The 12,059-nt window shown below is 42.9% G+C and overlaps 1 protein-coding gene across 2 annotated transcripts in view; it reads right to left on the bottom strand.

Annotated features, from left to right (window-relative positions):
* Positions 1-12,059, bottom strand: part of ccdc82 (coiled-coil domain containing 82) — a 79,568-nt gene that overhangs the window by 37,108 nt on the left and 30,401 nt on the right. For both annotated transcript variants that reach the window (XM_067985458.1, XM_067985459.1), the window contains exons 5-6: positions 8,122-8,246; positions 1,342-1,512 (exon numbers count right to left, since the gene is read on the bottom strand). In XM_067985458.1, coding sequence (XP_067841559.1) covers positions 1,342-1,512; positions 8,122-8,246 — 296 coding nt within the window. The remainder of the gene's footprint in view (positions 1-1,341; positions 1,513-8,121; positions 8,247-12,059) is intronic.

Raw genomic sequence — 12,059 nt, forward strand, 5'->3', positions numbered from 1 at the left:
GCAGAAGAGATTGCAGGGTAAGATGGGTATAGAGGGATATGGGCCAAGTGCAGGCAATTGGGACTAGCTTAGTGGTATAAACTGGGCGACATGGACATGTTGGGCCGAAGGGCCTGTTTCCATGTTGTAACTTCTATGATTCTATGATTTATTAGAATTGTACCAGGGATGAGGGACTTCAGTTATGTGGAGAGACTGGAGAAGCTGGGGTTGTTCTCCTTAGAACAGAGAAGGTTAAGAGGAGATTTAATAAAGGTGTTCAAAGTCATGAAGTTTTGGAAGAGTAAATAAGCAGAAATTGTTTTCAGTGGCAGAAGGGATGGTAACCAGAGGACACAGATTTAAGATAATTGTCAAAAGAAGCAGAGGTGACATGAGGAAATTTTTTTTTTACGCTGCAAGTTGTTATGATCTGGAATGCACTGCCTGGAAGGGTGGTGGAAGCAGATTAAATGGCAACCTTCAAAAGGAAATTGGATAAATACTTGAAGGGGAAAAATTTGCAGCGCTATGAGGAAAGAGCAGGGGTGTGGGACTAATTGGATAGCTCTTCCAAAGAGCCGGCACAGGTGCGATGGGCCAAATGGCCTTCTTCTGTGCTGTATCATTCTAAGATTCTGTGATACTAAGCTGTCTCCCCTAGTTTTCTGCCAGTTTCTCCAATTTAATTCTTTAAAAATTGAAGTTGAAAAAGAAAGTAAGGTACAGAAGGGAAATGGTATGGAGAGACAATGAGGAAGAGATGGGACAACAGAGCAAGGAGAATTAAACTTGTGTTTTAGTGTTCCCCACCCCACCCAATGGCTCAGCTGTTTAAATCAGGGGGTAGCTGATCCATACAGGTCATGTGCCAGTTTCAATCTTATGTTATGTTGAGTGAGCTGATATCAGCCAGAATGGTGTCAGAACTCCAGAATTGGTCTCAATGCCTCTGTGATAAGGAGGGGAAAATCAACTTGGGTTCCCACTTCTGATCGCTGTCCAGAAACCCTTGCAGTAGCTGTGTGCGTGTGGACATTGGTTGAGAAAAAGATAAAAATTAGCTGTGATGTTGTTTAATTACTACATTAGCATCTGTTTCAAATCTCAGCATGTCAGCTGAAAAATGACAAAATTAACTAGCCCAGGGAGATGGTCAATTCTCTGAACTTGCCAGCCATCCATTGGTTCATATGAGGGAATTTACAAAAAATTAACACCAGTTGATGTGCCTAAAACCAATCATAAATGGTAGTATACAGAGTTTATCCCACTTGCAAGACTTTCAGAGTTGTGATGGCTTCCTTAACAACACAGAACATTGTGAATCTCATGCTTTCTCACTGTGTCTCTTTGATTTACCTGTTTGTCATTTGACATGAAGCTGTCTTGTTCCAAACTCTTGCCATTATATAACTGTCCTGATAGGATAACTGTAAATCTACAGGTGCGTTGCAGCTCACAGGCCTGACAAGATGTTTTGAAACCTGGATGTTCTTTCACGTGCAGATTAGGATAACAATCTACACGTTCCTTTAAAAATAATAAGAAAAAAACATTAAAATGGGAAGATCTAGTTGCAATTCAACATTTTTTTCAAGCAAAAAATCCTGAAAAAATACTAGCAAAAACTGTAAAATTTTTGGGTTTATACACTAGATATTTTATTGGGTTCAGCATCACCAGTCAATCCCATAAGTGGGCCTCATTTCCCCTATGATCCAGCATGCATCTTTCTCTGGCCAATATCTAACTATGCAATCGTGATGATGTGGAGATGCCGGTGATGGACTGGGGTGGACAAATGTAAGGAATCTTACAACACCAGGTTATAGTCCAACAGTTTTATTTGAAAATCACAAGCTTTCGGAGCTTACCTCCTTCGTCAGGTGAGTGACTCACTCACCTGACGAAGAAGGTAAGCTCCGAAAGCTTGTGATTTTCAAATAAAACTGTTGGACTATAACCTGGTGTTGTAAGATTCCTTACATTTATGCAATAGTGAGACCCAAGAATCATACTAGAGAACACTTACACTCTGTACAATAGCTACTGGAATGTATCATGTGCTGGCATGTGATTCTTCTCTCTTCAAAAACAGGCAGACAGAATATGCACTCTTATCAAACTGAGATTCAGGCTCTGAATCAACAAATGGTTGTATTTACATAAGAAAACAAAATGAAAAGAAACAATAGGCTGGAGCAGGGCATCTCACGGCGTGCCCGGTTAGTTAGACTATTTCCTGCATCCTTCAGTTCAACATTTTTTTGCCCTGTAAGTTGTTGGAAGTACGAGTTGATAACGGTGCGACAAAGGCAACAGGGCATCTGGGACCTTGGTGAACGACAGGACCAACAGTCTATCTCCTTAACCAATGAGATTTAAGGATTGAGAAATAAACAGAGGAAAGAGTGAGAAGGAGGGTGAATTAGAGTGGGTGAGTTCAATGTCAAATCAGGTACAGAAAGAGAAATAAAGAGGAAAAGAAAAATTGGATTAAGAGAGAGAGAGGAAAAAGAGACAGAAAGGAAAAGTTATATTAAAAAAATAAATTTAAAATTTAACATTTTTAAAACCTCCAACAACAATTCACTACCTCAGTTTAAATTGTTCACTTTCTGGGCTAGAGAGGTTGATTGGTAGTCGTTAATAATTATAAGGTCGTTAAAAGGGTACTTGCACTATTAATAACTAGACTTAACTTTCTGTAGCGAGATTAATGGGCAATTAATGTGCAAATGCAGCAACTGCCTGAAACTCACAGGGAGGTTAAGGGGGAGCTGCCGTTTTTGCGAGGCTAATGGCGGAGCAGTACAAATCGTCCAGCAACCTGTTTGCAATTCCTGGGTTATATCTTCCTCGATTTGCACATTAATAACAGCATGCGTTTCACACGCCGCTATTTTGTCACACACTACCCTCTTTGATACATAAAATAATAAATATGCCACCCACTTTCTCTGTAAACTTTTACTTGCAGTACTTTTAATTGGCCTCCACAAAGCTTAAAAATTCACAGCTCTTCGGCACCTGGTTGCAAAACTGGACTGACTGTAGAACAACACAAGTGACCCAATATAATCCATAAATCGGAGACCTCTGGGCACTGAGCTATCCTTCAGAATGGACTACATCCATTCGATGAACCAGTTGCCTTCTGGTTCTGGCACCGATATCGATCAAACTCATACCCAAAGCTGATGCCTAATACTTTCTTATTTGTCAAGGTGGTAGGGGACCACCTCTGCAGCTTTATTAAAACAAAAAGCAGTCAATGACTGCATTTCTCATAATTACATTAAGCAGCTATTCGTTCTTATTGAATGGATAGCCAACCTTCAACAAACTTGTTAAAGGCAAATCAGGTTTAACTAACTCGATAGCGTTCTTTGATGAGGTAACAGAGAGGGTAGATGAGGGCAAGGCAGTTGACATGGTATACATCAACTTTCAAAAGGCGTTTGATAAAGTGCCGCATTACAGGCTGGTCATCAAGATTGAAATCCAGAGAATAAAAAGGGCAGTCGCAGCATGGATACAGAATTGGCTAAGTAACAGGAAACAGTAGTGGTGAACGGTTGTTTTTCGGACTGGAGGGAGGTGTACAATGTTGTTACCCAGGGGTCGGTACTAGGACCACTGCTTTTCTTGATGTATATTAATGACTTGGACTTGGGTGTACAGGGCACAATTTCCAAATTTGCAGATGACACAAAACTTGGAAGTGTAGTGAACAGTGAGGAGGATAGTAATACACTTCAAGAGGATATAGACAGGTTTGTGGCATGAGCGGACACGTGGCAGATGAAATTTAACGCAGAAAAATGCGAGGTGCTACATTTCAGTAGGAAGAATGAGGAGAGGCAATATAAACTAGAGGGCACAATTCTAAAAGGGGTACAAGAACAGAGAGATCTGGGAGTATATGTACACAAATCATTGAAGGTGGCAGGGCAGGTTAAGAAAGCGGTTAAAAAAGCATATGGGATCCTGGGCTTTATAAACAGAGGCATAGAGTACAAAAGCAAGGAAGTCATGATGAACCTTTATAAAACACTGGTTCGACCACAGCTGGAGTATTGTGTCCAGTTCTGGGCACCACACTTAGGAAAGATGTGAAGGTCTGAGAGAGGGTGTAGAGGAGATTTACTAGAATGATTCCAGGGATGAGGGACTTTAGTTACGTGGATAGACTGGAGAAGTTGGGGTTGTTCTCCTTCGAACAGAGAAGGTTGAAAGGACATTTGATAAGGGTATTTAAAATCATGAAGGGTCGAGACAGAATAGATAGAGAGAAATTGTTCCCATTGGTGGAAGGGTCAAGAACCAGAGGACATAGATTTAAGGTGATTGGTAAAAGAACCAAAGGTGACATGAGGAAAAACCTTTTTACGCAGCGAGTGTTAGGCTCTGGGATGCACTGCCTGAGGGGGTGGTGGAGGCAGATTCAATCGTGGCCTTCAAAAGGGAACTGGATAAGTATTTGAAAGGAAAAAATTTGCAGGGACTAGCTGGATTGCTGTTGCTTAAAGCCAGCATGGACGCAAGGGGCCAAATGGCCTCCTTCCATGCTGTAACCTTTCTGTGATTCTATTCTATGAAGAAAATATTAGGAGGGGTGACAAAAAGATTGGTTAACAGTGTAGGTTTTAAGGAAGATCTTTGAAGAGAAGATGGAAGTGCAGAAGTGGAGGGGTTTAGGCAGGAAATTCCAGAGTGTGGGACCTAGACAGTTGAAGGCATGACTGCCAATGTTCAGACGTGGAGGGATGCACAAGATGCTGAATCAGAGGAACAGGGAGTTCAGGTGGAGTCGTAATGCTGGAGAAGGTTATAGAGATAGGGAGGAGCGAGGGCATGGAGGGATTTAAACATGAAGATGAAAATTTTTAATTTTCCTCAGTAAGCAATTTACCGTGATCAGGATTAATTATTAGCCCTGAGGTACGCTAACCCAAGTACAGTTTAGAATAAAGACAGGTTTCAGTCCATAGACACTTGGTCTGCATTTGGAAACGATCATCAAGCAGTTTGTACAAGGAAAAGTTGTTTGGAAAAAACCTGAACTGTAACATAGCTGTGGTGGAATAACACAGATACCACAATACTTTATAAAGAGCTGTGGCAAAATAGATCCAAGTTTTACTGTAGCCCTAAAATTGAAATGTAATATTTAAGTGCATTGAGTTTCAGATAAATTCTGTCCCTTAATATCTGAATTTAAGTTAGCTCCAATGTTCTGGCAAAGAGGAGAAGCCTACCATGGCCCGGGAATGTGGCGGAGAAAGTTACTTAGACCCCAGGGTTGCGAACCACCCCGCCAATCGTGTACCGATGGGGGATCCCCACCCCAAGCACCAGCCCACACCTCCGCCACTCCCAGTGGTTCTGGTGCAGCCATCCTCTATTACTAGCACCTGCTGTCCGAGAAAATGAGAGTGGTGATTAAGATTTAAAATTGTTAAACTCAATGTAAAGGCCGGAAGGCTGTAAAGTGCCTAATAGAAAGATGAGGTGCTGTTCCTTGACCTTGCATTGAGCTTCATTGGAACAGTGTAGGAGGTCAAGGACAAAGAGGTCAGAGTGGGACTGGGATGGAGAATTAAAGTGGCAAGCAACCGGAAGCTCAGGGTCACACGTGTGGACTGAGCGGAGGTGTTCAGCAAAGCGATCACCCAATCTGCATTTGGTCTCCCCAAGTACAGGAGACTACATTTTGAGGAGCAAATACAGTGTACTAAATTGGAACAAGTATAAGTAAATCTGGAAGGAGTGCATGTGGGGCCCTGGACGGTGGGAAGGGAGGAGGTAAAAGGGCAGGTGTTGTATCTGCTGCACTTGCCGGGGGAAGTGGAGCATGTGTTGGGGGTAATGGAAGAGTGGATCAGGGTGTTGCGGAGGGAATAGTCTCTTTGGAATGCTGATAGGGGAGGGGAGGAGAGGGAAAGATGTGTTTGGTAGTGGCATCATGCTGGATTTGGCGGAAAATGGTCCGATGAATGTGGAGGAAGTGGAAGGTGAGGATAAAGGAGACCCTATCATGGTTATCAGAGGGAGGGGAAGGGGTGAGGGCGGAAGTGCAGTGATTGGAATTCCTTGGCTGAGGAAAGGGGAAGACATTTCGGAGGCACTGGTGTGGAAGGTAGCATCATCGGAACAGATGTGACAGAGACAGAGAAACTGGGAGAATGGAACAGAATCCTTGCAGGAAACGGGTTAGGAGGAAGTATAATCAAGGTAACTGTGAGAGTCAGTGGGTTTATAGTAGACATTAGTGGATAGCCCATCCCCAGAAATGGAGATAGAGAAGTCAAGGAAGGGAAGAGTTGGAGGTGAAGGTTAGGGAGGGGTGGAAATTAGAAGCAAAGTTGATGACATTTTCCAGTTCTGAGCAAGAGCAGGAAGTGGCACTGACACTGGGAAAAGAGGTGAGGGAGGGGACCTGAGCAGGACTGGGACAAAGAATGTTCCACATATCCCACGAAAAGGCAGGCATAACTAGGACCCATATGGGTTTCCATAGTGACACCTTTTATTTAGAGGAAGTGAGTAGAGTTAAAGGAAAAATTGTTCAATGTTCAACCCCCATTTTGTAATTTTGTTATATTTGTTGAATGCTCTGAGGTTTCACAATGTAGCTATTCCTTATATACCACAGAACTGTGAGAGAATTGGAAGATAGGGGTACATTTTCCTGTGCAAAGTAAAAAAAAACACTTTTATTAACTATTATAAACAGACAGATTAGTGGAAAAAAAACATTAACTTTACACACAGGAAAATCTACTCAATTATGTTCTCAGAGTCCTTCAATTACACAGTGGTTTGCAAACCTTTCTGAGTGAGGGACCTCCTGTAAATATCAACACTGTCCCAGAGCTCTCACTCAACAACTTCTGAAAGACAGTGTTAGCTACCCAAAGTAAAACAATGCTACCATTGCAGGAAACATTTTTAATTGGTATCCAACAACAGAAATGATATGTAAACAAGTCAATGAATACAGAGAAATATAGAATACAGAATTCTTAAGATACTCTGCCAGGTGCACTGAAAGGAGCCATGGATGCCAGTTTGAAAATCTTTGAAGGCTGCAATCCTATCTGTGGCTTGCTAAGCAACAGCACACCCAGCTAATGCTATTGATGGTGCATGTTCTTTCCATTGAGAGGGTAATCTGGAAGCAACTGTCAATACGTCTCATAGTCCTAAAGTCCCTATCAATTGGTCAGGAGTGATATAACAATTAATAAATAACACACTTCACGTGAGCGTTCTCTCCCAGGCTAACATCCTCAGTATCGAGGCAATGATCATGCTCAACCAGCTGCGATGGGCGGGCCACATGCCCGACACAAGATTCCCTAAACACGTGCTCTACTCCGAGCTCCTCAATGGCAGAGGAAACACTATAAAGACACCCTCAAAGTCTCCCTAAAAAAATGCAACATCCCCACCGACACGTGGGAATCGCTTGCCCTAGAATGCCCAAACTGGAGAAGAAGCATCCGCGAAGGCGCCAATCACCTCGAGGTCTCCGAGTGGAGCATGTGGAGGCCAAACATAAGCAGCGGAAAGAGCGCACAGAATTCAGAGCGTCTCACCCACCCGCCTTATTAAACATTACCTGCCCCACCTGTGGCAGAGTCTGTGGCTCCAGGATTGGACTATTCAGCCACCGCAGAACCCACCCTCCCGGAGTGGAAGCAAGTTATCCTCAACCCTGAGGGACTGCCAAAGACTTCACTGGGAACTCATTTTGATAACTGCCAAAGTGAACCAGAACTTGTGAATTGCGAGTATGACAACCCCTGTCTATAATACTGGTTTTTGGAATGGCTAGAGGAAGCACATTATAGAGAAAATCTCATCCTCCCACATTACATTTTCTTCTCCTCATCTCTTCTCTCTATAAGGCAACAACTCTCACTATACTACAGTTGCATGGTCACTGCAACAACCTTCCAATACCTTACCCAATGGTTTGTCTTCATGTGTGAGTCTCAACAACGAGTGTCAGTCGGCTATTTGATCAGGGGAACAGGCTGGAGTGAGGGATTTGGCATTGCATATGAGCCCAACCCTCTCCTCACCTAACATCCAGAAAAAATACAAAGGAATTACATTCTTAAAACTTACCTGGTAGCGGTTTTTCCATCGACTGTTTGTTCTTAAGTTTACAAGACGTGGTCCAATACAACGGTCATCCAAATGATTCAATGATTTCAGCATTTCTTGTGCATATTTCTTTTTCCTGCTTCCTTCTGTTGGAACATACAGTAACGAGGTGAGTGATATAATTTGGCTTCCAGAAACACTTACGATACCGCTTCAAGTGATAACGTCTGAGATACCAGAGTTTGTTGTCCTCCAGGTCATTTTTGATTATTGACCAGCCAGTTTGAATTTTGAAAACTTTCATACATAAAGTGGCCTCAGGCTGTAGAAGGGAGGCACATATATAATACACGGAGCTGGAGGGGTAAATGTGTCACTGGGATCTGGGATTCTTCCCTTTCTGTTCCAGATAACTCTGCAAGCCAATGCCCTGACAGGGTGTTACTGGCTGGACAAGCAGTAGGAAGTTTATCAATGCTGTGTGAAGGTAAACTGCATGCTTTTAAAAATGTATTTGCGGGATGTGGGTGATATTTGGTAAAGGTCCATTTATTGCCCATCCCTAATTGCTTGAAAAGTTGGTGGTGGGGGGCATTCTCCTTGAACTGTTGCAGTTCTTGTGCTGATGGTGGTCCCATGATGGTGTTAGGGAAGGAATTTCAGGAACCTAGTGATGATGAAGGAACAGCAATGTATGTTCATGTCAGGATAGCGTGTGACTTGAAAGGAAACTTAGAGGTGATGATGTTCCCATAACCTTGTTGCTTTTGACTAACTCCTGCAGGAGCCCTAAACCTGCACCTAAGCACTTTGGACTTGGGTAAATGAGATGCATGCTTAATGGGAAAGAGTGCACACTCCATACTGGGCAAACAGAAATAGTACCTGTATAGATTTCTCAGTAACTTGGTTTGGAGCCACTTAAGCATAATGATGGGTTCTCTGTTATTTGGCTGACCAAAACGCATACACTGAAGTGGGGAATGATAGGGACAGCCAAATACTGAAGGAGTTCGGCCCATCGAGTCCACACTGGCTCTATGCAAGAGCAATCCAGCTAGTCCCACTCCCCTGCCCTATCCCGGTAGCCCTGCAAATCTTTTCCTTTCAAGTACTTATCCAGTTCCATAGAAACATAGAAAATAGGAGCAGGAGTAGGCCATTCGTCCCTTCGAGCCTGCTCCGCCATTCAATATGATCATGGCTGATCCTCTATCTCAATATGTTCCCGCTCTCTCCCCATACCCCTTGATGCCTTTTGTGTCTAGAAATCTATCTAGCTCCTTTTAAATATATTGAGTGACTTGGCCTCCACAGGCTTCTGTGGTAGAGAATTCTACAGGTTCACCACCCTCTGAGTGAAGATATTTCTCCTCATCTCAGTCCTAAATGTCCTACCCTGTTTCCTGAGATTGTGACCCTTGTTCTAGACCCTCCAGCCAGGGGAAATATCCTCCCTGCATCCAGTCTGTCTAGCCCTGTCAGAATTTTATACGTTTCAATAAGATCCCCTCTCATTCTTCTAAACTCTCGTCAATACAGGCTTAGTCGACCCAATCTCTCCTCATATGACAGTCCTGCCATCCCAGGAATCAGTCTGGTGAACCTTCGCTGCGCTCCCTCTATGGCAAGTATATCCTTTTGTAGGTAAGGAGACCAAAACTGCACACAATACTCCAGGTGTGGTCTCACCAAGGCCCTGTATAACTGCAGTAAGACATCCTTGCTCCTATACTCAAATCCTCTTGCAAGGAAGGCCAACATGCCATTTGCCTTCCTAACTGCTTGCTGCACCTGCATGTTTACTTTCAATGACTGGTGTACAAGGACACCCAGGTCCCTTTTTACATCAACATTTCCCAATCTATCTCCATTTAAATAATACTCTGCCTTTCTGTTTTTCCTTCCGAAGTGCATAACTTCACATTTATCCATGTTATACTGCATCTGCCATGTATTTGCCCACTCACTCAAGCCTCTTTACATTCTCCTCACAACTCATGATCCCACCTAGTTTTGTGTCGTCAGCAAACTTGGAAATATAACTTTGGTTTCCTCATCCAAATCATTGATATATATTGTGAATAGCTGGGGCCCAAGCACTGATCCCTGCGGTACCCCACTAGTCACTGCCTGCCACCCCGAAAAAGACCCATTTATTCCTACTCTCTGTTTCCTGTCTGTTAACCGATTTTCAATCCATGCCAGTATATTACTGCCAATCCCATGTGCTTTAATTTTGCACACTAACCTCTTATGTGGGACTTTATCAAAGGCCTTCTGAAAATCCAAATAAACCACATCCACTGGTTCTCCCTTATCTATTCTACCAGTTACATCCTCAAAAAACTCCAGCAGGTTTCCCTTTCATAAATCCATTTTAACTTTGTCTAATCCCATTGCTATTTTCTAAGTGTCCTGTTATCACATCCTTTATAATAGCATTTTCTCTTCTACTGATGTTAGGCTAGCCGGTCTGTAGTTCCCTGTTTTCTCTCTCCCTCCTTTTTTAAATAGTGGGGTTTCATTTGCCACCCTCCAATCTGCAGGAACTGTTCCATAATCGATCGAATTTTGGAAGATGACAACCAATTCATCCACTATTTCCATGTCTACCTCTTTTAGTACTCTGGGATGCAGATTATCAAGCCCTGGAGATTTATCGGCTTTCAGTCCCATTAATTTCTCCAGCACTATTTTTTTACTAATACTAATTTCCTTTAATTCCTCCTTCTCACGAGTCCCTTGGTTCCCTAGCATTTCTGGGAAGTAATTTGTGTCCTCTTCCGTGAAGACAGAACCAAAGTATCTGTTTAATTGCTCTGCCATTTCCTTGTTCCCCATTATAAATTCTCCCATTTCTGACTGTAAGGGACCTACATTTGTCTTCAATAATCCCTTTTGAAAGCCAAATTGAATATGCCTCCACCACCCCCTCGGGCAGTGCATTCCAGATCCTAACCACTCGCTGTGTAAAAAAGTTTTTCCTCATGTCACCTTTGGTTCTTTTGCCAATCATCTTAAATCTATGCTCTCTGGTTCTTGACCCAACTCTACCTATTCTGTCTAGACCCTTCATGATTTTAAATATCTAAATCAAATTTCCTCTCAACCTTCTCTGTTCCAAGGAGAACAACCCCAGCTTCTCCAGTCTATCCGCGTAACTAAAGTCCCGCATCCCTGGAATCATTCTAGTAAATCTTTTCTGCACCCTCTCTAAGGCTTTCACATCTTTCCTAAAGTGCGGTGCCCAGAACTGGACACAATACTCCAGTTGTGGTTGAACCAGTGTTTTATAAAAGGTTCATCATGACATCCTTGTTTTGTACTCTATGCCTCTATTTATAAAGCCCAGGACCCCTTATGTTTTCTTATCTGCTTTCTCAACCTGCCCTGCCACCTTCAATGATTTGTGCACATATACCCCCAGATCTCTCTGTTCCTGTACCCCTTTTAGAATTGTGCCCTCTAGTTTATATTGCCTCTCCTCGCTCTTTCTACCGAAACGTATCACTTTGCATTATTCTGCATTAAATTTCATCTGCCACGTGTCCACCCATGCCACCAGCCTGTCGATATCCTCTTGAAGTCTATCACTATCCTCCTCACTGTTCACTACACTTCCAAGTTTTGTGTCATCTGCAAATTTGGAAATTGTGCCCTGTGCTCCCAAGTCCAAGTCATTAATATATATCAAGGAAAGCAGTGGTCCCAGCACCGACCCCTGGGTAACACCATTGTAGACCTCCCTCCAGTCCGAAAAACAACCGTTCACCACTACTCTCTGCTTCCTGTTCCTTATCCAATTTTGCATCCATGCTGCTACTGCCCCCTTTATTCCATGGGCTTCAATCTTGATGACAAGCCTATTATGCGGCACTTTATCAAACGCCTTTTGGAAGTCCATATACACCGGAATCTTCTTCCTTGGTAAGGACAGATGCAAAGTACTCATTTAA

This window comes from Heptranchias perlo, chromosome 6 (assembly GCF_035084215.1).
Source record: "Heptranchias perlo isolate sHepPer1 chromosome 6, sHepPer1.hap1, whole genome shotgun sequence".
Taxonomy (NCBI): domain Eukaryota; kingdom Metazoa; phylum Chordata; class Chondrichthyes; order Hexanchiformes; family Hexanchidae; genus Heptranchias; species Heptranchias perlo.